The 25,510-nt window shown below is 44.2% G+C and overlaps 1 protein-coding gene across 3 annotated transcripts in view; it reads left to right on the forward strand.

Annotated features, from left to right (window-relative positions):
- Positions 1 to 15,070, forward strand: part of RREB1 (ras responsive element binding protein 1) — a 79,176-nt gene extending 64,106 nt beyond the window's left edge. The window contains exons 10-12 of one of the 3 annotated variants that reach the window (XM_031049637.2): positions 7,423 to 8,166; positions 8,415 to 8,488; positions 11,245 to 11,379. In XM_031049637.2, the coding sequence (XP_030905497.2) occupies positions 7,423 to 8,166; positions 8,415 to 8,473 (803 nt within the window). In that variant the 3' untranslated portion in view covers positions 8,474 to 8,488; positions 11,245 to 11,379. Of the gene's footprint in view, positions 1 to 7,422; positions 8,167 to 8,414; positions 8,489 to 11,244 lie in introns of all 3 variants that reach the window. The other 2 variants (XM_031049636.2, XM_031049638.2) reach the window with 2 other exon arrangements.
- The last annotated feature ends 10,440 nt before the right edge of the window (positions 15,071 to 25,510 follow it).

Consider the following 25,510-nt stretch of genomic DNA (forward strand, 5'->3'; position numbering starts at 1 on the left):
GGGCTAGCACGGCTCAGCTGGTTGGCAGGGTAAAGAGGCAAGTGTTTCTAAAGCCTCTCCAATGAGTGGTGGCATGGCATGTAGGATGGGTAGGACTTTGGTGGAATGTAGATGTTGTTCTTAGCAGCCAGCACTGGGCTGGTCAGAGTGGTTTGACCTGCCCCTGGCAGACAGAGCCTTGGGCCATGGTTGGATAACAAAGCACTTCTCAGCAGTACTGGCTCAACCTGTTCCCAACTGTTCATCCCCACAACTGCAGCTGACCCAGCTGCCCAGAAAATGAAAAGGGCAAGGGGAGGGACCAGCAGTCATGAAATCAGTTCCTGGATCCGGTTGGCGGCACAGCCCTAAAAGAGCACATTGATGCAGCTGAGGTGTGGAGTTGGCAGCATCTCTTGGGAGATGCTGGGGATAGATGCTGTTGAAATTGGCTTTGCTGTCAGATGCTTTGTGTCTTCCCTAGCAGCTTTAGACAGCAAGGAAGGAGCCCAGATCCTATACTATTATAGTTACTGTGTGCACTTTATAGCACAGCTTAGTGTTTATAACTGACTTCACCAAGTGGTGCTTAATCATGGTCCAAAGTCATTCAATGGCTTTGGACTTGTGGTTTCCCTCCATTGTCCAAGAAAAATGGATTTCAAATTCAGGGGAAGTAAATTAACAGTTGGAAACTGTGGCTTAGTTTTAAATGGGGTCATTTCTCTCTTTGTTTTTTAAAGGTGGGTAAGTAGTGTGCTTGGGGCTCATATGCAGACCCCATGCAAGGGGTGTACTTGGAAGAGAATAATCATCCAGATTTCACTGTATGCCAGAAGCCAAGCGAATGAAGGGAGATGCTTGTGTGATGTTTGGTCAGCCATAAATGAAGTGAAGCTTTAAGATGAGGTGTAAGACAGGAAGCGCAATTCAGTAGAGTGTCACTGGGAACAAGTTTATAGAGGGTTTCTTTTGGTCTTGTTTTAAACCAAAACAAAAACAGGATGGTGGTTTTGAATAGGATTCAGAGATGAGGAGGCTGTTGAAGTGATGGGGCTTGTGTGTGTCCCTGCTGCATGGAGAGCATGGGAAGCAAACTGAGAACATCTAGCTTGGTTTGCAGCAGTGAGGCCAGGAGAGACCTGTACCGACAGAGAGGCGCACAGTGAAATGGTGGAGCAACTTAATGAATCGCCTGCTTTCATCACGTTAGAGCAGCTCTGCCTTTGTCTCCTTAGGGCTTTCTGAATGCTCCCTTCTTGCAGCAAAACACAGTTGACAGAGGAGAAATGTGGGATAAGGAATGGGGTAAGGGATTATCTGTTATGTAATACAGAGAGAGACTGCTAAGGAAAGATCTCTTTCTTAAAGAGGCTTACCCCTAATGTGAAAGGGTCGAACACAACTGCTCTGTGCTAACTAGGCAAATATTGACAAAGTAAGTATACTCAGCAGTGAATTTTACTATTAGCATTTTAGCAGAATTCATCTTTGCTCTAGATATCTGCCACTCTGTGATCCCTCCAGAATCATGTGAGCCCTGGGTAAAGCAGGGACTTTCTGTTTTTCCAAACTGCTCTAGCTGTTTGTACCTCTGAACTACATTTGTGGGTATTTCCTAGAGGACAAAGGCCTTGAAACTGCATTTTCAGTGTCAGACAAAGTTTAACAGATACTCCGGAGCCACAGCTCAGGGTAAAGCAAGAGTGCTTCCCACTGGGGGTTGGCCTGAGTGCTAGAGCTGTTGTTGAGAGGATACTGAGAAGATGGTATATAGCTTGCTGATTGTATTACTGGCTCTATATCAAAATGCCTTTCTGCTGAATAGTGGAAATCACCATAAGACAAAGTCCAGCCTTCCCCATGCCCCCCACCTCATCATCAGTGCAGTTTTCCATCTGGTGGGTGCAGTCAGAGCTAGTCCTGCACACTTTTCTTTGTGTCAGTGACTTCAGGTGCTCTCCTGAAGGTACTGGCGGGTCATTCCTTGTGTCAGAGGCAAAAAGTGTTTTTTTTTTCTCCAGGATTGGTTTTCTCCTTTACCCCCGGATCTATTCAGTTCCATTTACTGCAAATAGTCCTTTTCTATCTCAAATATTTTCATTTCAAGAGGCATGCAGATATGGCCGAAATGTCCTCAACTGTGAAGTAATATTTGTGTGTCTGCGTGCAATATGATAAGGATGGCTAAGTTTTAATGTTTGGACTCTTTATAATAGAAATAGGCAAAGATAACTCCCAAAATTTTTCAAGTCAACTCCACAGGTTGGAAAGATGTTCTCCAGATCATGGGTGGAAGTAGGAGCAGCCTTGTGTTGCGTGAGTGGGTGCAAAAAACGCCAAACTTACTAGACTGCTACCACCTAGTGGTGTCCGTGTCTGTTGTAAAATACAAAATTGGCTGGGGTTATTTCAGTTAACATAGGCAAATAGTAATCGTTGGCTCATCTGGCTGATAATGCCAACTGCTTGTACAACATCCATTTCCAGTGCTCTGTCTGCTCCAGTTTTGAGTATTATTTAGGTAATGGGTTTTCTAGCACTTCTCTCAGGAATCACGAGCGTTCGGCAATAAACACTTCCTCTAATCACAAAACAGTTTCTGTTATAACACCTTGTTTTTTCTTATAACTCCTTAGCATCTCAAGCTCTACTCTATTCCACCTTAGTTCCAGGAAGAAAGGAATACCATAGGAAGACAGAATGAAACCATCAACCTTCCCACCTTGATCTGTATCTGCTCTTTTATCTGAAACTTCTCACATTTCATGTCTCTCTTGCTAATTCAGTTTGTGTTTGCAAGAAAGCAGTTTACTTCTCTTTTCCTTTCTTGTCACCTATAAAAGATAAAGCAGATTTTTCCAGCTAGGCTGACTGAAAACTGCAGCCTGAACTGTAAATAGACTTCAGCAAAACAGTCTTTTCTTTCCACAGTTTGAAGGAAAAATGGTTTTGGCTACAACTATATAGTGGTTTCTTTCATGCAAGCGGAAAAGTTTCTGGATTCTCAGATGGAGTCCTTGAGGTTTTGCTTATGAATATATCTCCTGAGAAGTTCATTTTTTCCCAGGAGCTGACGAGGCAGCAGCTGAGCTAGTGGTGGTTATTCTGTGTTGCCTTCCTTTGTACATCCCTACCTCCCTGCTTGTTTCCTCTCTTGCCCTTACCTTGCCCATGTTCTTTGACTCTGGTGTCAGAAATGACATCATCAAATGGTGTCACCCTCTGATCTTCCCTTTGGAGTGACACAAACTCGGTTGTCTGTGACAAGGTAATGTGTTCTGCTCCCATGGTTGCTGAAGAGGTGGTGGTGGTGGGAGCCTTGGCAAGCAGACCTCTCCACTCTTGTCCTCTTGACTCACCGAGTGTAAGTATCTGTGGGATAACAAATGGACTGGAAAGCATTTTACAACTTTAGTTAAGTGAAAGATGGGAAATGGGTGAAAGAGAGGCAGGCCTTTCCCATGCACCCTGACTTCCTCATCGCCTGGATGCAAGTGACTGCTCTGCACTATAAATCAGCAAAATTCTGGAAATGGGAATTACCCTTCTGAGAGGAGCTTGGCCTCATTGGAGCAATGTTTGCCCAGATCTGAAGGCTCAGTCAGAATCCTTCTCTTTGTGATGAGATACAAGCCTGCTGGAATCATATGGCCAGTGAGGTTTTTGTTGCTGCAGACAGGCATGTAAGCAGAGAAAAAACAGTAGTGTAGCCAAGCCTAACTTCTGCTGGAATGGATGGAATGGCTGCCAGTGCAGCCATCCCTTGCACTGCTGGAGAAATCCCACACGAGACCTGACACAGCTGCCTTGACGACTGTCATGTTTCCCACACACCTTCCCAGCTCCCCTGCTGATATTCCAGTTCATCTGCAGCAGAGCTGGGCAGATTCTCACGCATCCCAAACAGCCGAGGCTTGTGCAAAGCAGCTCGCTTCTTCGCCAGCTGCAAAACCAACCGCACAGGTTGGGGGGAACCACAGAGCAGCTCAGCTAGTCAGGAGCTGCCACCTTACGGTATGCATGAGGCTTCATAGGGGCCTGTAGAACTCGGCAGAGAAAACAGCAGGTCTGGTTTGTGCAGGTAAGAAGGAAGAGCACTCACCCAAGCACGTACATGTGTCAGCACGTAACTGGCTGCATCGCTACCTGAGCTTTGAATGTGGTCATTCAGGGATGGCAGGCCAGCTGCAGAAGAGAAAGCTGCGTGCATCTGTGTTCCAAGGGTCTGAAGTGGTCTTTGCCCTTTGTGAAGTTGTTCAAACGTCATGTTTGCTTTTCTTGATGTTAACCTCATCTGTTTGTTGTGCTAGTAAGGCAGCGTAACTTACCTGTGGACAGCGTATCCCATCTATCCCTTGGTGCACAGGAAAATGTAATTGCAGACCAGCCACACAAGAACAGAGTGACAGCTGGGAAGGGACCCAGGGCAGAGAGGGGAGGAAAAAAGGAGGTAGAGTTCGGGTATGATTCACTGAAGGATGAGTGTACTATAAGAAAAATAATGTGTTTTTTTAAATACTGGAATCAGAAGAAGTTACAGAAAATTAAGGGGAAATTGGAAAATCTTACATGATATACATGCTGAATGTAAAAGTCAGGACTTCTGTACTTGAGAGTTTAGACATTGTGGTTTTGGCTTGCTCTTATTAGAGTGCTACCGGTGTATATTCTGCTTGTTCGCTTTGCTCCTGATACTTCCTGTTGAAAACACAACTTATTCTGCATCTGCTGTTTTCAGTTTGGCCAGCAAAGAGTTACAGAACATCTCTCTGGGTACACTAGAAGGGGAACTCTCTCTGTCTCCTTTTGCTCTTCACTCTTCTCCATCCCAGCAGAGCTCATGTGGTTTCCTGCCCTGCTCCCTAATGACCCCCTCTGTGCTGTGCTTGCAATCTTTCCTTGGCCGAGCACACATCCCACTGGGAAGGTGTTTCCTGACCTTAGTGGGGATGGGATGGCCCATGCCTGTTAGGAGGTGCCTCACACTTTGGTGTGGATGAGCACTGATGGCAGGGGTACAGGAGCTGTTCTAGGTGCTTTATTTTGGTGTCACATCAAGGTCTTTGTGCCTCAGAGCCACTTTGCCACTTAGGGTTTGTCTGTCTATCACCCACAGACAGGTCTTTGTGATGGTAGCAACCAAAGGCAGCTGGGGAAGCTTCCGCTCCTCTTAACTATTGTTTCCCTTCCCTCCTACCCCTAGCCTAAAGGGAGCAGTGATTATGGGGTTGCTTTGGTCCAGCAGAAACCTGTGCTCTGGTGAAAAAGAGACCCTGTGTGAATGCTAGGGAGTGGGTAGCCAAGGAAGGACAAGGACCCTTCCAGCAGTAGCAAGGAGTCACATCAGTTGACATTAATCCTTGCTTTCATTTCTTGGGCAAAAGTGTGGTGCTGCCAGTGAGAGCCAGATGTGCTCATCCTGCCCCCAAACACAGTGAGTGGAAGAAGGCTCATAGCTGTGCTTCTGTTTTAAATTACTCCTCTGTATAGATATGGCCTGGGGTTGCCTTCTGGGCTCACTCCCTTGCCTGTGCCAGCAGCTGTGAGACCCAGCTACCTGCTTCTGAGGAGGAGAACCATGCATGGGCCTGATTTCTCATACATGCCTGGCTTCTGTTTCTTGGGGTTGTGGAGCAGTGCTTCCTCTGAATTATTGTGCATCGGCATTTCAGTTTGGTTTTTAGAAGTGACCACTCTTTGTTTATAGTAGCTTTTTTTTTCATCCTTTCTCTTGGCCTTACTGTAGCAAAGAGATAAGAGAATCCACATGGAGATTCATAGGGCACTTGTAGGCGACCTTTGTTTTCACATGCCCACATCCTCGAATTCTCCAGCGTTATACACAGATTATGGCTCGGTTGCATGTTTTAATGGTCAGATAATTAGATGAGTGCTGGACTTCGTGGAAAGCTTTTGTGTAATCCACTGTGTATGTAAACGGATCTGTTTTGATTAAAAGGTGAGATTATTTTTTTGACCAGTCACTTCTTCCCCAAGAAAAAGCATACTGAGGATTATGTTCTACTGAGTGATTGTTCATGATTACTGGAAATGCCACTAAGCTTTGACATTTATTTAATGGCCATTTATATCACTTGGGCAAGGAGATGGCCCGATGCAAGTCATGTTGCAAGACTGCATTCAGACTACCAAGTGCCTGAGAACTACCTTCTGTGATTACTCCTTGATTATGAAAAAGCCTGCAATAGGAAATCTAGGTAATTTGGAGGCAAGCACAAGCTGTTCTGTGTCAGGTGGAGAACTTAAACTGCTCTACTAAAGTTTCTAAATCCCTGTAGTTACTCAGCAGCTATTGCGCTTGCAGATGAATGCTGAAATGCCGGGTAGGTTGTGTTGCTCCCTTAGCTGCATGCTGTCAACAAGAATGAGGTGGGGGACTTAAAGCAAGAAAAGTTACAACTTGTAGAAAATACAGCTTGCACAGTTCTTGTACTAGAACATTTGCTGGGAAGTTGGGAAGTAGTGCTGGAGATGCAGTTATATGCTGTTGCATCATTGTCAGCTTTGGCCTCCAGATCCACTCCAGCTTACTTCCTATTTACACTTAACTGTTTGAGGGAGCTCAGGAAGGGTACAGCTCTAGCCCTTTGTTCTCCTGAATCACCTTATCTGTTCTAATTTTTTGGACACATGTCTTGAGCAACGTTAATAGTACAAAATGCTAAGGAAGCAGAGGAGGTCATTAAGGTTGACATCTTAGGTGTTTTGTTTTCTTGTTGGAGTAATTGTGAAACAGCAAAGGGTGCTGCCTGTTACTGCATCTTGCCTTTTGGTTTTGATTCCAAGTGATGCATTGGTGTGTGTCAAAGACCCACATGTGGATAAACTTCTGCATCTTTCGCTTTTGTAACTGACCTCTGTGTCATCATCTGGACTAACCTCTAACATTTAATTGTACCAGTTGGTTGCATGAGGCCTTTGCATTCCCTTTGAAAAGCATTTCCTGCTACTTATAAATCAGTTTGATTAATATGTGGATGCATATTACTTCAATCTGTGTCAATATTTTATCATACATGAGTTTATAAATAACACATTCATGTGCCTCTGGAATGGTGTATCTGTAGTAGTAGTGACATAAACTCTTCTTTGAGTTCAACAACATTTTGAGTATCAACATTCTGTATTCTCTGGTTAAAGTGATTGTATTAAAAATTACTTCAAGAAACTGAGAAGAATGTGAGTGTATTTTGGAAAAGAAAGCCTTCTGTTACAGATTTTTAATCATCTGGTTAATTGGCTTCTGGGGTTTGATCTCTCTTCAGCTCTAAGTTACTGGCCTGGGTCACAGATAAGAGAAACAGATGTTGTGAGTCTTGACCAGAAGCAGTGCTCATGGGTCTTTGTGCAACCTTACTGCTGGTAGTTGTGAATTAGCAGAGAGCATCCCGCTGAAAGTTTCTCTCTGTTTGCTTGCAGACAGCCAGTGTGATGCAGAGACACTAGCTACAGGAAATGAAGTTTTGGACCTGACCTCCTGCGAGAAGGAACAGCCAGAGGAAATAACAGAGCTACCAGCGAGTGAGTGCGGCCCCAATGAGCAAAAGGCTGACTCCCCTCCAGCAGAACAGGATGCCGAAATAAAAGTGGATGGATATGAAGAGGGCCCTGAGGAAGATTCTGTAAGTAACAAAAGTCTTGACCTCAATTTTGCCAGCAAATTAATGGACTTCAAGCTGGCAGAGAGTGGCCAGAGTGCAGGCAGCAGTATTCAGACTGAAAGGAAATATGCCTGTGACATTTGTGGCAAAACCTTCAAGTTTGCTGGCACTCTTGGCCGTCACAAAAAGGTCCACATTCGTGAGGACAGAAAGGATGAAAGGAGCAGTGAGGATGAAAGCAAAAGCGTTCAGGATAATGCAGGAGCTCCCTCGATGCAGGACTCTGGTATTGAGCAGGAAGAGTCTCCGATGGACTTGAAGGTAGTGGAGTCTCCTGTGGATTATGAGGCAACAGGAAAGGAAAATGAAGAGAGCGAAAGCATCTCTGAGGGGGAAGGCACAGAGAGAAAGTCCACTGAGAAGAGCAGTGATGACAAAAAACCAAAGACTGATGGGGCTAAGATAACTGCAAAAGCAGACAAAAGAAAGAAAGTCTGTACTGTGTGCAACAAGCGTTTCTGGTCTCTGCAGGATCTGACGCGACATATGCGGTCTCATACAGGTAAGAGGAGGCTTGAGGGCAGAACAGATCACAAGCAGATCTGCCACCACACTGCGGCATCTGCTCTGTAGGTACACGATTGCTGCTAGCGCTTGAGGTTGGAGACAGTGCTTTTAGTCCCACAGGTATCTGCAAGGTATCTGCCCCAATCCCCCATGCTATATATACAGCCTGTCAAGGGGAGTGGTTAATTGTCACCACTGCCTTGTCTTCAGTTCTCAAACTGTTTTTCCCCATCTTGCTTGCAGGATTTAGAGATGAAGGCCAATGTGGAGATCCCTGTGCAGTTGTCCTGCCAAGCTTCTGACTCCCTTCTTGTCATGTGCGTGTGGCTCTACCTCTTCCCAGTACTTTGATGAGCAGTGGAGAAACCTGTCAGTATATGATAAGGCTTCATCTCTGAGGGAAAGTTGAGAGAAAGAGAGAGTCTGGTTTTGTCTGACTATGTAAGCCTCGTATGGGCAGTGTGTTAATGTGCTGGTCATCTGCATGACCTGCTGCTTGAGTGAAAGGCAAAGCAGCAGTGGGCACCCTGCTCTTCAGGCTTGGGCAGGGAAGGTGCAGCACAGGTAGTAAACCACTTGTCTGATGATTGACTCGTCAGCTAAAACACATGAGGTTGCTTTATGTGATACACAGTTTGCAGCAGTACCTTGCAAATAAGGTGAAGCCATGAGCCAGCTGAAAGGTGAATTAATCATTCATCCTTATTAATGCATCCTTATTAATTATGCAGTTTACTGTCAGCAAGCTGCTCTGACATGGGAAAACTGGTGCCGTTTGACATTTTGTAGCTTTTGAAGGTGTTCTCTGCTGAAGACAACATCTTTGTGATTAACAAAATATTTGTGCTGTAGTTGACTGAGATGTTTAGTAAGCTACACCAAACAGTAGTACCTTAAGCAAACTTTTAACCCTTCTGAAACATAAATACTGACCTATTGAGTGCAAAACTGACCTGTTTTCTTCTGGTGTTCAGGCACATGTGAGTATAGGACAGGTCCCATTCTTGTGCCTATTTTTCATACTTATTCAGAACCCTTGGGAAGATGACAGTATCTAAACTACTGAGTTTTATGCCCAAATGATGAGTGTCCAAATGAGAATTCAAACAAATACCATATGTTTGAATTGTTTTCATTGCATGCTGAGCTCTGTAGGCCTTGTCAGTGTCCTTTTTTCCTGTTTTTGTTTTCTTATTTGACACAGAAGGATGTTCTAACATAGAGTAGGCATTGAAAAGGAACATGTGACAGTACTTTTTTCAAATTTAATAAACATAAATACCACCTATAGCCAGTACATTTTCAGCTGAGGATTGTCCCTCCATACTTTGGGTTCCCTTCATGCTGTGGGTTCAATTGAGGATCTTCCCTCCATGCTCCTCCTCTCTGTCCCACTTGTTCATTGATATTAATAAAATACCATCAAGTTGTTACATTGCTTAAACTTTGGGTTTAATGTGTGGGGTATTTAAAGATAGCTATCAGGTTTCAGAATTACTTTACTCAGAAGAGGAACATTTGGGACACGCTGAAGTATTCAAGAAACCTCTGCCCACTTACTGAATGGCAGTCGGGCTGGGAGCATTTCCTTCTCCCAGTGCCGGCTTCTTCCCAGCAAGCATTTGTGGGGTGCTCTGGTGCTGCCTGCCCAAGCGCAGGCTGAGCCACAGTGCTGCATCAGCAGTAGCCAAGTGCTAGATGGGCAAAGGCTGTTGGCCCAAAATGCTCCTGGGGAGCTGTGCCCTCCCTTGACAGCAGCTGCCCGAGCAAGGCACCCAAGAGAAACATTTCCTAGGGACAGCAGGACCTACTTGCACAGGTTTATCTTTTAATGATCCCAAGCATTATTACAAGTGGGAAGTGAGCTGCAAGTGTCTCCTTCCATGTGCATGTACTAGATGGTGTCTGGATGGAATTGCAGCACTGGCAAGTCTTTAACAGGCACAGTTGGAAATAGAGGACGGGTCAGGATGGGATCTTTGGTTCTTCAGGGCAGGCACTACCTTGGGGCACTGTGCTTGGTTAGGACTTTGGGGAATTTTGTCTCCAGGGCTGTGTTGCTTTGTTTTTGATGAGCTCTTGCTTAGGGAAGCATTCAGGCGTCTCAGGTGTAAAAAGCTGCTCTGAGACCAGAGCAAACTATCGGTTGGTTACAGCAGAGGATGCCTGCAGCTGCTCTGCAGCTTAAGAGTCCAAAATAAGAGGGAGAATTTTGTCCTGCAAGTAGCATTTCTGGAATGGGTATGAGAGGTTTTCCAGAGGCTTTCACAAGTCACTCCTGTCCTACAGCACCAGAGGGCTGGGCAACACCAGCAGCTCTGTGAAAACATCCCAAGGTAGGCATTTTTCACTTGGACAATAGATTTTGGTCACCTCTAACAGACACCTCCTGTGACCCATCATAAGTCTAGGTCCTTCAGGTGCTCTGTGTCCGTTCTGAAATGAGGTGATACTGTCCTCTGCTTCACAGAGAGAGGAGGGGCTGTTGTAGCAAGGGTAGTTCTGACAGCTTGAAGTCGGCGATTAATCTGCACATTTCATCTTTGCCCGTATGTCAGCATTTGAGAGAGGGGGAGATGCTTTCTCATGTGCTGTTCGGTTCAGTTTGTAGGAGCTGTGGACCACAGTTACCTGTGCAGTCCTCTCTGCATGTATCAGGGCTGACCTGCAGCAGGGAGACCCCATGGTGAGCTGTTTTCACAAAGGCTTTTGAGCTCCACAGGACAAAGTGCAAGCTTCTTCCAGAACAGTTGCTGACTGAATTAGACAGGATGCGCCTGGGGCCTGCGGTCTTTCTCCCTCCTCAGTGCAGCACCATACCAAGCTTGAAGAAGTCTCAAGACACTTACAAGTTTTGATTTTTTATTTGTGCCCGAGAGGATTTATCTGTATTCCTGCTTGTGTGCCATCTGCTAGTTTGCTAGTACAGAAGCAAAAAGTCTGCATAAAGGCAAACATCCGTGTTTGATGTAGGTACTGAATTTCTAAAGCAAGGAATGTCCATGCTACTTGAAACAAAAGGGAGGTGTGTTTGTGACCTTAGTGCTGACTTTGTATTCTGATTGTCTTCTAGGGGAGAGACCTTACAAGTGTCAAACCTGTGAACGGACCTTCACTCTGAAACACAGCCTAGTTCGTCACCAGCGCATACACCAGAAAATCAAAACCACCCGAAACCATGGGAAGGAGAGCGACAAGGAGGAGACGCAGTCAAGGTGTGGAGAAGACAGCGAGAACGAGTCAAGCCACAGTGGTGCCAACCCCATCTCAGAAAACGAGTGCGACTCTGTGGGGGGCATTGGTGAGCAAACCTCATCCCTCATGGGAAGCCGAAAAGAGTCCCTGGCTGGCACGATCCCAGGCCTCTCCCCCTGGAGAGAGGAGAGGCCGAGTGGGCGAGGAGCCGGCACCTGCCTGATGGAGCCCACCAAGAGCGCACAGAAACAGACCACAAAAGACCAGGAGCCTCAGGGCAGCTCGGAGCTCGAGAGGCCCTCGGGTTTCATTCAAGACTTGTTGGAGATGCACAACAAAAAGTCTCCCATGAATCACATCCTTGCCTCTGCAGACACTGCGCCTCAGCTCTTGGGAGTTGAATGACTTTGCTCGGAGATTGGAGCCGTCCTGGCACACAAGCTGAAGCCAGCAGAGCAAGGTTTCCTTGGAGTCCTGTTTCGGGAGAGCGACCTACAGCTGTGGGGAGAGTATGGCAGACTGGATTCAGTGCCATATGCCTTTCAGTATAATAATGCAAGAGACTACAGTATATACTGATTTGAGTGCCTTACTACTTTATTAGATCTTTTGGTATTATAGATTTTTTCAAAAATGATTTTTTTTAATATTTTAATGAATTATTTGGAGAGGACCTTTTTCATTTAAGCATTAATGTTACCTTTTGTATTGGTGTGCGTGAGCTTGTTCTTGTATATCTGTGATAGTCGCTGTGTTTGTTCTCTGAGCTGGAAATGGGGGCAGTGGGGTGGGAGGCCCTTGGATACCACAGCCAATAACTGGAAGAAAAAATATGTGAATTTCATATGAAATAGTCAGAGGAAATGCAGGCGAGGTGTTGATTTGTTGTTTTTTCTCAGTAGATGTTCTTGCATTTGCCACACGGTGGAGCATTAAGCCTGTTCCAGGCCTGAACAACGTGGCAGTTGAAGGTGTTCAAAGTGGTTCAAGCCAAAAAGCAGGAAACACAACTAAATTTCAACCTCACGCTTGTTTCCACTTTTCAGCATTAGAAATGGTCTTCTGAATCCTAGGGGGTTTTTCTGGCCGTCATGGACTGAGCGTGTATGCAGAGAAGAGTTACATAGCAACGTAACCTATGGAAATTATGCACCCGCTGTTATATATGTTTGATTTGCTTCAGTATATTATTATTATTATTTTATTGTTATTTTATAAATCCATCAGTTCGCTTGTCTCTGCAGTCAGCAGAAACCAATGGGCAATATTTGCCCCCCGCAGACGTATAGCGCCGCTTGGATCCCCTCTCAAAATGTTTTTGACTCGAGGCTTTCACCAGCTCCTCTTCTTATGTTGCAGCTCTTCTACTGTACTTTAAATGAGACCCTTCCTCTGGCCGCAGAGTCAGGCAGAGGCTGTTTGCGAGGTATCAGCACACCCGTACAGGCAGGGGAGCATCTCACTCGTGTGCGTGCATGTGTGCGTGTGTGTCAGGGGGAGGCCCCTCCAAGTGCGTGAGAAAGGCGCTGCGAGTGCTGAGGTTAAGTCTTGTGGCCATCACACCGGTGACAGCGCGCGTTACTCAAAGAGCAAAGTTATCCCGTCTTCCAGCCGAAAGCAAGCCAGGGAGAAATGCGAGCCTTACCGTCATCTTGCTACTGTCATGTTCTAGAGCAAGAAAATACTACTGGTAATAAAACTACAGATTTAAGACATGTTAAAAATAAATAAAATAAATTAATAAAAATAAATTCTTCCTGAGATTTTGGGGTTGATGCTTGAAGACTTGAGGTGTGTGTCTAAATTTCATATCAATAATTTAACCCCTTCAGTGCTGGCAGCTGGAAGTTCTTCTCTGTGTGGCTCCTGTTGCCGGCAACAGGCGACACTCTGGCTACCACTGTTGAAGGGGTTAAGTAAAATGTAATCCTACTGTAGCTGTGCATTTCTAGGAGTGCCCAGCATTTGTTGTTGTTGTCCTTGTTGTTGTTGTCCTTGTTGTTGTTTGTTAATTGTCCTTCAGTCATGACCTCTGGGACAGACAGAGCCATAATAGCATTGCCGGAGCCTCACTGTGCTATTCCACCACTGCAGACCCCCAGCCCAGCCCATCCCAGCCCACACTGTGACCCCCCTCTCCTTCCCCCCCACCCCTGCAGAATCGCTTTTCCTGCTCTCACAAGACATGGAGGAAATGGGCCTTGGACCCAGTCTATATTATATAATATATATATATCTATATATAACTATATATTAAAGAATTCTCCGAAAATTTCTGGAGACTGAAATCTCACTGTCCAGAATGCAAAGGAAGAGAAACGTTCTCGAGTAATATTCTTGCAAATAGAATAAGAAAAAAAAATACAACAAATGGTTGAGGTATATGATGTGATTTCTATTTTTTTGTTGTTGTTTTGTTTTTTGGTTCTTGTTTTTAATAGGGATGTTTGAACCAGTTCAGAAACGAAGCTAACGCCACATAAAGATAAATCAGTCACAACCAATGATTCATTTGAAACTCTACCCAGGTGCATTCTACTTAATTAAAACCAGTTCACACATCCCTTGAATTGTTATTACTATTATAATTATAATAATTATTATTATTATTTTGGGTATTTTTTTTTGTTTTGTCTATTTTTTGTTTTGGGTTTTTTGTTTTGTTTTGGGGTTTTTTTGCAACTCTCCACACTAAACTGCGCAATACTGTGGGGGAGAAGCCATTACTAAACTATATGCTGCAGAACGATGTAGCAAGTAATTAATTCCCAGCAGCCTGCCGGGACATCTGCTAGCAATAATCACTATTGATTTAAAGCTTTATTTAGCCTTTATCTATATCCTAGTAGAGTATAAGGTCTTGCCACATTTTATTGACATTTTTATTAGTTGAGTTTGACTGAGAACCGTTGCTGTTGTTGGGGTTTTTTTGTTTCCCCTCCTCCCCCAATATTAAACTGTGAAATTTATAATGTGTTTAAACTATGGGTGAATCGTAGGCTTTAGTTTGCATGTTCAGCTAATTTGTCTCTATACGATTTTTGTTTGAATCTTTTTATTTTGGGGTTTTTTTGTTTTTTTGGTTTTTTTTTCTTCTCTCAGGGCTTTTACAAATAACAAAAAAGAGAAAAGAAATAAACAAAACGAAAAAAAAGGATCTTCTGAAATTCTTTTGCCTGCGTTGCAATGGACTCGTTGACATTGAGAGATTCAATCACTACATTGAGCACTTGACTGTGAAAGAGCAAAAAAAAGATACAAAAAAAATAAACAAAGGAAAAAGACAAAAAAAAAGAGAGAACTTTGTTTGAGGCTGTTGTGAAACAACTGTCGGGGCTACATGACAGTGATTCCATTTGCAGAATGATTCGTCATCTTCTCTCTCCTCTCTGTGTGTCTCCTTTCTCTCTCCTCTCTCTCTCTCCACGAAGGAAGTTTAATCCTAGTGATTTCATCCCATGCAGGAAACAGTAATAAATGTGTAGAATTCATATTTTTCTAAAGGGAACTTAAACTGCTGCTACGAATTGTGTACAAGACTGGTTTATGCCACATGAACAGAGAATCACACATTTGTTTTGGTACTTTTATTCCTCTTTTTATTCAGTTGTACAGTACTTCCAAATTCAAAAAGTAAAACTTGTTCTGTATCAAACCATCTAAGCAATAAAATGTTATATTTAAAAATTATAGGTTACAAAATGGACGTGGCTCTTCTTGTGGGTTTGTTGTAACTTGCTTTGAGACGTCTCTGCTAGAGGACAACGCACAGAGCTTGTCTGTGCAGACAGCATCCCAGTTTCTCTTCCTAAGGCTGAACTGAGTTTGAATTGGGGATGACCGCAGTGCTTTGAAGATGCACATTTGCTTTGACCCCCATTTTCTGGTAGTCAAGCCCCTCAGAAACAGTGCTTTTCTCTTGGTGCAGTTCCTTAATGTAGCAACTGCCAGGAAAGTGCTTTGGTGCTGATATTCCTGCCCAGGCATTGGGTCAGGGTTCTCTTAGCCCCATGATCACAGAAGTGAGCATCCTCCCAGCTCAGTGTGGTGATTCACAGTGTTACCAGTCATTTTCTGTGTAAAATAAGTAGGTTTCTGCAGCATAGTTTTCTTCTTGCATGAATGTGTATAGACATGAAATCTTCACAATGCATTCAAGAGCCACATGCAGGTGTCAAAGAGAGAAATCCTTGGTTTTAGCTTGTTGGAGCTGCCTTAGCTGCATTTTATATGGTTTTCTATAAATAAAACACATTTCACAGGATGCTGAGCCAAAGATTCATCCAGGTTGTGTGTCCAGCTCTGGAGGCCAGGGAATTGCAGCGAAGCTGAAGCATCCTCATCTTCCTAAGTCCTGGCAGGGTGGTTCTTTCTGGTAGAGAAGGGAACCAAGTTCAGAATCAGAGACATACCCAGGCAGTAACTGCTGCTGCTGCTGCTTTCCTCCCTCCAGCCTCCTGGACCTTTGTGAGAGAGGTTACAATTGCCCACAGCACTTTCTCTGGTGGGATCTGATCCCTCACCACCAGTCAGGGACAAGTTAAAAGCAAAGCAGGCAGCCAGCTCTGCCCCATCCGAGCATGTCTGATGAAGCAGGGCTCTGTGAGCAATCTTGGGGTGGGCTCAGGGGCTGGAAATAGGATTTCTGAGGGAGGAAACCTGCAGAAAATCACTTTCTTGCCTTTCCCCCCACACCGGCCTCAGAAATCTCCCCTCCTCCTATGAGACTGATGGGAAACTTGCACCCAAAGTGCATGTGGACCTGACATGAGGTGTAGGATCAAATGGGATGAGTTTATGTGACAAGGAAGTGATGGTGACTGATCACTTACAAAACAGATGAGTTAGCACTTGGCCGTGGCAGGGTGTAATCCATGTGCCCAGCCCTTTGCTCCTTCTACCGCAGTTTGATTGTGACCATTCCCAAGTTGGGAATTTCCCTGCTCTTCTTGCCTTTGGCAGGGTAACATCCTGCAGGCCAGCTGAACTTTGCTTCTTGTTGGCATTTCCCTCTTCCTCCTCCTGCCTCTGCTCCTCCCCACGCAGAGCTGGCCTGAAACATGAGGTTAGCAGAGGGATGGGGAGGTGGTGGTGTCTCCCGGTGCTGTCTCCAACTTGCTGCTTCCCTGCCTCATTCCCTAATGCTTTTTACCCATCTTTTCAAAGGTGAAGCTGCAGGTTAATTCTTGACATGGGTGGAGAGAGTGGCATAGCCCCTGTGTTGAGCATCCTTCTCACAACAGTGCCTCAGGTTTGGAGTCACCCCAGAGTATTAAGGTTTGGGGAAGACCTAGGTCCTTGCACCAGGAAGGTGTTTATTTCCAGAAGTGTGGAGTATGAACCTGTGGCCCAAGAGGATGGGCAGGAGGGCTGGTTTCAGACAGGAGACTTGGGTGGGAAGTGGCTGTTCCAAAGCAGGAGGCAGAGCCCACATGGAGCATCTGTTGCATTTTTACTGCTACTGAAAGCAAACTGGCAAAGAGAAAGGAACAGAAGTGTTTGTTTTCACTACCCAGCTGTCACAAATACCCAGTGTTTGAGGGATGGGCAGGCTGCATACCTGCACTGAGACCTTCAGAAAGCATGTGATGATTCGCTATGATACTGTTGGCATCAGTGTTTTGCCCTGCTGTGTTGCAAAAAGTCTTTCTCAAACAAAATTGGGTCACGATTCCACTAGCACAGTGACAAGTTCTGTTGAGACCTTTCCTTGCAAACAAGCCTCCGGTTCCGGGAGTCACACGTGCCTGTTTCTTTAGGTGTTGCTGTAGAGTCACAAGGGCATTAAAAATGTCACTTCTGGAAACCCTGGGGCTTGGGACTGTCTGCAAAAGGGAGACTCCAGACCCTGGCACAGGATAACTGGCACTTCCTGCGTGTCAAACAGTGAGATGCACCATCCTTCATCATCCACTCTGACAGTGCAGGAAAAGGTGGCAGAAACACATCGGGTTGTTTGATCAGGGCATCTCTAACTGCTGGGCTGGGGGAAAGTGGGTGAGAACATCCCTGTGTGCTAAGAGGCCCCATCAGCGTCTTCACCTGAGCAATGAGTTCTATGTAAAGCAAGGCAGGGAGGGAAGAGTAGGATAAGGAGACCAGTGCTGTATTTGTGTGCAGTTTCTGTATTGTAAAAATATGTTTCTAGAATTGTTTTTTCCAGAATGATCTTTTTCTCTTTCGCCCAAATAACTGAGTGGATTCACACCCAGGACAAAGACGGAGGAGAAGAACATCGGTCTGCTCAAAGATGCAGGCTCCTGGCACATTGCTGCATGGAATAGGATGCTTAAAGATACAGGAACATCTACCTTGCTGTTGCTGGCTGCCTCAGGTAAGTGGCGTATTACCTGCACGCATGCGTTAGTGGAGTGCCTGACAGTAGAAAAAGCTGATAGATTTCTCTAGGGCAATGAAAACTCTCAGGGTCTTCCTAGGTAAGGGGTTAAGGAGCCTTCAAGCCTTCCTTTCAGGATGACTCTGAAATAACCCTGTAGAGCTGAAATGAGGTAAAGATGAGTTGAGAAGCATTGGCGAGGCTTTCCAGAGACTCTGCTACTGCCTCCTGCTTCCAGTGCTCAACTCCCCTCAATCTAAACAGCCCATTCACAGGAAGTGGGAGTTTTTCATATGTTAAATACAAGTAAGTGGGCAGAGTTCTCTGGCTCACTGAACCTCACTGTGCAACGTGGTAGAAAACCTTGCAGCAGTTCTTGGTGTAGTAGAACTGAAAATAGCTTTCTCCTTCGCTGTGCTTGTTTATTTCTCCTGTGCCAGATTCATCTCCTCTGTCAGGGAAAACTGCCAGGAGTGTATGAGGAAACTGGACGATGGACATCTAGAATATACTGCTGTGACAGTGTCTGGACTTCCCTAGTGCCCTTCTGCAAAGGGCTGTGAGGCAGTTTACAAACATCAGTGAACAGGAGGCTGTAAGAGCAGTTTGCTGGGGAAAAGGCTTTTCATCATGGAAGGCCTGATCTCTTTTCCTGCTCCCAGAGGCAGAGGTTAATACAATAAAGGCTGGTTCTGCTGTGGGCTCACTTCCCACCCGTAGTTTTTACCTGTAAGCACACAGGGAGCGTGGCCAAGGTGCTCATACAAATGGGCAAGGATTTGGACAGAACATCAGCCACAGGGGCTGGTGGCTCTAATGCAGCACATGATGCCTGCAGCTGGGATGGCAGGAGCAGCAGAACATAGAATCATAGACTCATAGAATGGATGGGGCTGGGAAGGACCTTAACATCATCTAGTTCCAGCCCCCCTAGAACATGTCTCCCAAGGCACTGTCCAACCTGGCCTTGAACACCGCCAGGGATGGCGCATTCACCACTTCCTTGGGCAACCCATTCCAGTGCCTCACCACCCTCTTTGCAGCAAGTATGTAGAAAAACTGATCTTCCACAAGTGTGTGTGCACACAGGACTGGCAGCCCCTGCCCTCAGACAGGGAGTGGGCACAGGAGTGAGTTCAGTCACATTTGGGTAACTGAAACAATGGCTTGGTTAACCTTCCCTCCCATCTCCTGTTATCTGATTGTACAGAGAGGGACAAGGGCTTAGATTTGCAGCTATGTTTGTTGTTCTAAACAAGCAGCATCTGATTGATAATGAATCTGCACCCAGAAGAAGTATTTGTGTTTCATTTTAGGGTGACAGCAGTGCTAGTTGTGAGACATAGGCTTGCTTTGACCAGCAAGTACTTCTCCCAGGTGTCTGCAACTCGAGCTTTTCCATGTAACCTGTGCTTGGGAATGGAAAAGTGGATAAAACCTGTCTGTAAACAAAAGCCATAACCTTTCTCATTGCCACTTTCCTCTGTTTCTAGTGAAATGCAGCCCTCCTTGATACACAGGGTTCCCAGGCAGTGGCTGGGGAAGAAGTAGAACATGAGAGGACATGTGCTGAGCGATACTTGTGCATTTGCTCACTTTGCCAATCCCTTTGTGGTGGCAGGATACTTAACACCATTTCACCCACTGCCTTTGAGGTGCTTATGCAACTGAGGCTTCACAGGCTTCAAGGTTACATACATCAGGTCCATTGTACTCCACAGCTGGAGAAAATCAAAGCATGGCAGCTGCCTGTGTGTACCCAACAACCTGCAAAGCCTACACCACTACACAGTGGGTCTGGTTTTTCAGCTCCTGTCTAGGTGGTTAGCTGCCAGTATCTTTTGGAGTTGGAACTGTTGTAGTGCAGCTACCTGAAACCCAGCATTAGCACTGAGCTGGGCAGAAAAGCTTCCCAGAGCTGCAGGTAACGGAGAGGAAGGGAGCCGGTGTATTGAGGAACCTGTGCACCTCATGGCAATGCACTTTGGCACAAGATAGAGCCACAAGCTGCTTTTAATGCATTTGGTTATTGCTTTATGGTGAATGCACCTCTCATAGACAGTTTTGAAACCTAGTTCTGAACCAAAATATTCTCTTTAGCAGCTGTAACACACCTGCTAATAAATGAAGGTACTTATTTGGAACAACACTTAATTAAAAGTGATAGCAGCTCCTCCTGGGGTTCCTGTGCCAGTGTCTTATTGAGCTGCAGCTGAGGGATGTTTCACAGTTTGTCAGTGGGTCCTTGGTGGCCTGTATTTGTTACTGCTGCAGTGAATCAGTGCCATCTGTTTTGGTGCAGTTCTACAAATCCAGCAAAACAGCAACCATGGAGCAATGGCCCTTGGGGATCCTCACTAAAGGAAAAAAGGAGTAAGCACACAGGGTGCGGCACCTAACTGAAGGAGCAGGACACCCAGTGAAACACTATTTGTTAATAGGGGCAGAGGGAGTTCAGTCTCAACGGGACCTAGGGGGAACATCTTGCCCTGTATGAGGATGGAGTAACACCACTGAGTGGAGCCAGTGATGGTTCTGGCTCTATGACTGCAACTAATGCCTCACACATGGTCCTCATCATGCCTTTCAGCTGGGAGGGTGAATGGCAATAGGATGCTGCAGTAGCACAGCCTGTCACACTAACAATACATTGGAAAGGAGATGGTCCCTGTGTAGTGTGGTTTTTAAAGCACAAGCTAAATCCTATTTCATAGGTTTTGTTGGAGGTCTTTTCCTTTCTGGAAGGTTACCTTTCCTGTGGTGCCTGACAGCAAGACATGCTGCTTAGTTTTCAGCTTGCTTATAGTAGCAACCAATTAGGATTAGTTGGACAAAATGTCATTTCCAGCTGTGAGAAACACCTCTACTCTGTATGAATGAACCACTAGTACCACTAACCAAGCATTAACTAAGTCTTAAATAGTTGCTCTAAGGAAAACGTAACACATTTCATAATCAAGTCCGTTAGAGTATTTACACTTGCTTCTAATTATAACCTGTTATTTTGGTGGCAATGTTTGTCATACTGTATGTGATAGTCACCCGAAGCTATTTAAATCCTAGCTCTTCCTTTCCAGTGGAAACCCGCAATAGGGTATTTTAAGACTTTCCTCCTTTCTGTGCAGACTCCTGCTACAAAAGACAGTTTGTTCTTTCTTTCTGTCTCTTTTGGAAACTTACTGGTGGGCCTGCCAGCTGAGGCTGGCATCGAGCATGGTCCTGCGCACTGCTTGCTTTGTAGTGCTGTGGATCCATGCTTGTGTGAGGAAGTATGTATGTTTCAGGGCTCTGGATGGACAGGAACATTTGATTCATCTTCCATGGAAGAAATACTCTTTAATCTAGCTTTACTTGCAGGAAACCTTGCTGAAGAGCCCAGGACCAGGACACCAGATGACAAAGAGGCAGTGTGTATGCAGCATCCCTATTATTGCCGCTTCTGAAATGCCTTAGGCTGGGCCCTTTAGGTACCTATAGCCCTGATTTTCATTTTTGGAACCAAATGCAGGACACTAGTATTGGCAGCTTTCAGAGTTTCAGCTGCACATTGTCACAGACTTACTCAAAGGCACAGAAAGGCTCAGATTTCATTCGGTGATCAAGACAGAGCAAAGAATGATCAGGAAAAGCCAGACGTGGCTGCTCTGGCCTATTTACAATGCTGCCCTTTGAGCCTGAACTGAAGCTCTCCTGAGCCCATCTGCTACAATGAACAGCTGGCACTGGCTTAGGTGATCCCTCAGCTGGCAGCTTTTGGTATTGCTGGCTATAGTGATTCCATCCAGTGAACCCAGCGTTGTATTTTATCTTCAGGGTAAATGCTTTAGTCACACATGGTCCCCCCATAGAGCTTCATCTGGATGAAAATGTACTGCCTCACTCCATCCAGGCCCTGCAGGGAAGGACTGTATCTGTTTCAATAGAACTCTAAATGAAGTTATCTTGAAAATTCCTCTTGCTTGTGTAGCTATGTACATTTAACTCCTGCTGTGTGAAAGATCCAGCTCTTATGTTACAGTTTCTTTATGTCAATTTAAGTGGTACAGGGAAAACTGAGTTAAGGCAAGACAAACTGTGGTTTCCATGTAAGCTGAACAGACCCAAAGTGATGAGGCAGTGTGGCAAGTTTTTCTTCAGCAGTTAAAAGGCTGGAATGTTGTAATGCTGAAATCTTACTGCATCTTGGTTAATATAAATTTATCATCAAGATTATGAACATGAGGGGACAGAAATCCAGCCTACTGAAGTTAAAGACTATAGCAACTGACTCAGAAAGAACAGAGGCCAGTATGAAGTCTCAAAAATCTTCATCTTTTCAAAGAAAGATGAGGCAAACTTCAAATTTAAAAGCTGTTTTTTATGTTCTCTGGGAGCTAAAAGAACATCTTAACAGATCTGCTTTTAATTTTCCCTTATTTATCCACAGAAATGGTTCACATATACAGGCGTTTTTTATTTTTACGTCATTTCTTCCTTTTGCTTTTGTTAGCTTCCCCCCTTTTTCCTCTCTCTCCCCACCTCCCCTCCCCAAGTCTTACCTTCCGCTTGTATGCAGTACACCTGCCTGCACTGCTACTGTCAGTATTACTGCCTGGAATATGAGTGCGCTCTTGGTCAGGCAACAGCATGCACTTAATGAGGTTTGTTATAACCTTATACTTCAGCAGCCTTTAAGAATCTTACCAGATTCTTAAATGGTGCTTACAGTTCAACAATAGGTTATTCTTTCTGGAAATGCAGGGGAGTACGGCTCAGTCTGAATGCATCAGGATTCAAGAATTTACTGAACATTTTCCCAGGGTCCTCCCCTTATTCTTACAGAATCTTACTATTAGTCCATTGTCCGAAACATCACAGAATACTTCCTTATTATTCCCATTCCAAATCAGCTTGTAGCAAAGCAGCTTGTAAAGAATAGAATGTTTTTACTCTGCACATTTGCTCTTACAGGTTGGTTATCAAGGACAAGAGCACCAGCTCCCACTCAGGCTTTTTGGTGCCATTCTCATGCTTTATTAAAAAAAAAAAAAGAAAAGCTACACAATGCTAAAAAAAAAAAAAAGAAAATCAAGTTTACTTTACAAAAAAACCTGCAGTCATTTTTTTTTTACCCCCCAAGAGATCTGATCTCACTTATAAACACAAGTCAGCAGGTAAGAAAGTAAACGTTAACACTTCAGTTGCAGTACATCATCTGAACTTAATCATCCAAAAGAGTCATTCTTAAACTGACTGTTGATTGTATCAGCACAAACAATCATAAATGATATAAATATCACTTGATTAAAAAAAAAATCCCTGGGAAAATTTAAAGATTAATGGAAAAATGTCAAAAGAATGTTATTTAGCCCACCTATAAACTCTTGCAGAAACTGAGATCTTTCTGGCCTTGCTCTCCTCCGGAACCGCAATTCCTCTGTTTAAGAAAAGTCCGGGTGTAAAGCTGCTGAATTCTGTTCAGTGAGGGGATTAAACTGGTATAACATGAATCTATATAGTTACCATCAAACTACACTAGTACTATGTCTTACTCTCTCCATGGACTGTATTGTGCAAGTCTCAAGTAACATCAAAACACTCCTGAACAGCCCTTGTGTCACTCATATGAGGTAGGTACTGTCTTTCCTTTGAAGAAAGAAAGAGAACAGACTCTTAACTGCTGCTCAGTACATGAGGCACACTGAAAAACAGGATAACCAGCCTATGCTAGTACTTGACTTTCCTGCTGCTTCCCTGAATTCAGAGCTTTCAACTGCAACAACTGGTTGAGCACCACACATTCCAGGAATAAGGAGTCAAAGGGGCTTTTAGTTATATCAATTCCAAGGTAAGGAAGATGTTCAGCATAAGTGTCTGAAACAAGCAGAAGTACTGCCATCGAGTCTGCTCCATTTGTCTCCATGGCCTACAATTATTTTCTACATGAAGAATAAGATGATACTTCATCCTTTAGTCTGACAGCAGCCACTCTTCTTTCTCAGATTAAATGATACAGGGGAAAAAATGAACTGCTGTCACAAAGCAGGCAGCATACAAGCCTGCAAGAATCAAATGTGGTTCAAGTTTAGCTAAATTAATGATTTGATGTCATGGTAGACATGAACTCTAAAGCCTTTTCTTGCCCCAAATATAGGCTCATTAAGTCTCTGCAATTTTTTGAACTGGCTAAGGAGCTGTGAAAGGAATGAACAGTGGTCCTTCACACTAACGCCACGGTTTATTTGTGGTCTAAAACTTATTTCAGCATCTCTTACTAACACAGAAGAAACCTTAGCCCACATCTTCTTTCATAGTCATTGTTCCTCTTCTCATTAGCTAACATGAGCAGTTGTGTGGTAGTGTAGTAAGCTTGCTGAAAACTAGGCTGCTAAGAATGCTGGATTATACAAATGCTTGTGATGCCACATGCAAAGGGGTGGCGTAGAGACAGGCAGAACTGTTGCTTTTCCATCTTAAAGTCAATGAAACTGTACCCTACTCAGCTGAGAATGATACCTAGTAACATATCTCTGACACCAAAGCTATCAGTATGTGTTTAAAAATTGAGTAGAAAATTCAAGTACCAAAATAAAAGTTGTTAACTGACAGGATACAGCAACAACTGTGCTTTCCTATTTGAAGAAATCCAAGCGTCACAGAATGTCTTATTTACTAGAAATAATGTAAGAGATGCCAAAGTTCGAATACCACTGTACACAATGTTATTGCTAAATTTCAGCTACAGCAAACCAACAAGAAACACGGAATTCAAAACTGTTACTTCATTTATCATGAGCAGTAATGGACTGCTGACCACTGTTCCTATGAACTGTACTGGCTGAGAAAGTTACTATGAACCCTCCACAGTGAATGCCAAGTAGTATGATCAGAAAGACAGTTTTGGTACAACTGGACATTCCTATTGCTAGTTCCTATGCGAGTTCCTAAGCTATATGCTCTCTTCTTTCACACTTGGAACTTAAGCATTTGGATGTTAACTGAGTACAGAGAAGAAAGCCAAAACCTTCAAATACTTATTTCTTACTTGTACAGTGCTTCAGTCTTCAGCTTCTCTTAAGTCCTGGCCAGTGTAATATTTCTGAAGGCCTAACTTGCTCCAGAACTGAATCTGTGAGGACTTTTAAACTATTCATCTGAAGAAATAAAACTACGATATTACAAATTAATACCCTCTGTCCTGACCCTCTTTTTTTCCTGGAGTACCACTGTATCTGGAGTAACTTTTATCATCACCCTCTCTAAACAGTACTTTTCCTCTCTTGGGAAGAATTACAGTATACAGTTTAAGATTACCCATTAAAAGAAAATTTTAAAAAAATCTTGATTTTAGGTTAGAGACATAATCCAGGAGCAGGAACTTAGTTCAGTACATCAGGTGCTGCAATAGCTATAGGGCTTTAGTATACAATGCATGTAGTACGAGACAGTTTGTGGAATCAATGTAAACTGAAATATACATCCATAAACCTACCACAGGATCAGTCAGATTACATCACTAACAGCAAACAAAGCTGTTCCACACAATCTGAGTGGAGATACCTCTTATGAAGGTAGCATGCAACTGCTTGCTAAACAATCTGTATGACAATTCAACAATCTTAACTATTAAAAATATTCTGCCTGTTACACTATCAGGAAGTTGAAGCACCTTTGGGGTTGCTTTTCCTATTTTTAATCTGTTCCATAGCAAGATGAGTCAAGAACATCTTCACAGTTCATTCTGAAAAAGTATATAGTAAGATAGTGCTAGTACAGATCGCAGTTTCAGAGCTCAGATGCATCAAAATTGCTATGATATGATTTGGAA

Source organism: Melopsittacus undulatus, chromosome 1, assembly GCF_012275295.1.
Source record: "Melopsittacus undulatus isolate bMelUnd1 chromosome 1, bMelUnd1.mat.Z, whole genome shotgun sequence".
Taxonomy (NCBI): Eukaryota; Metazoa; Chordata; class Aves; order Psittaciformes; family Psittaculidae; genus Melopsittacus; species Melopsittacus undulatus.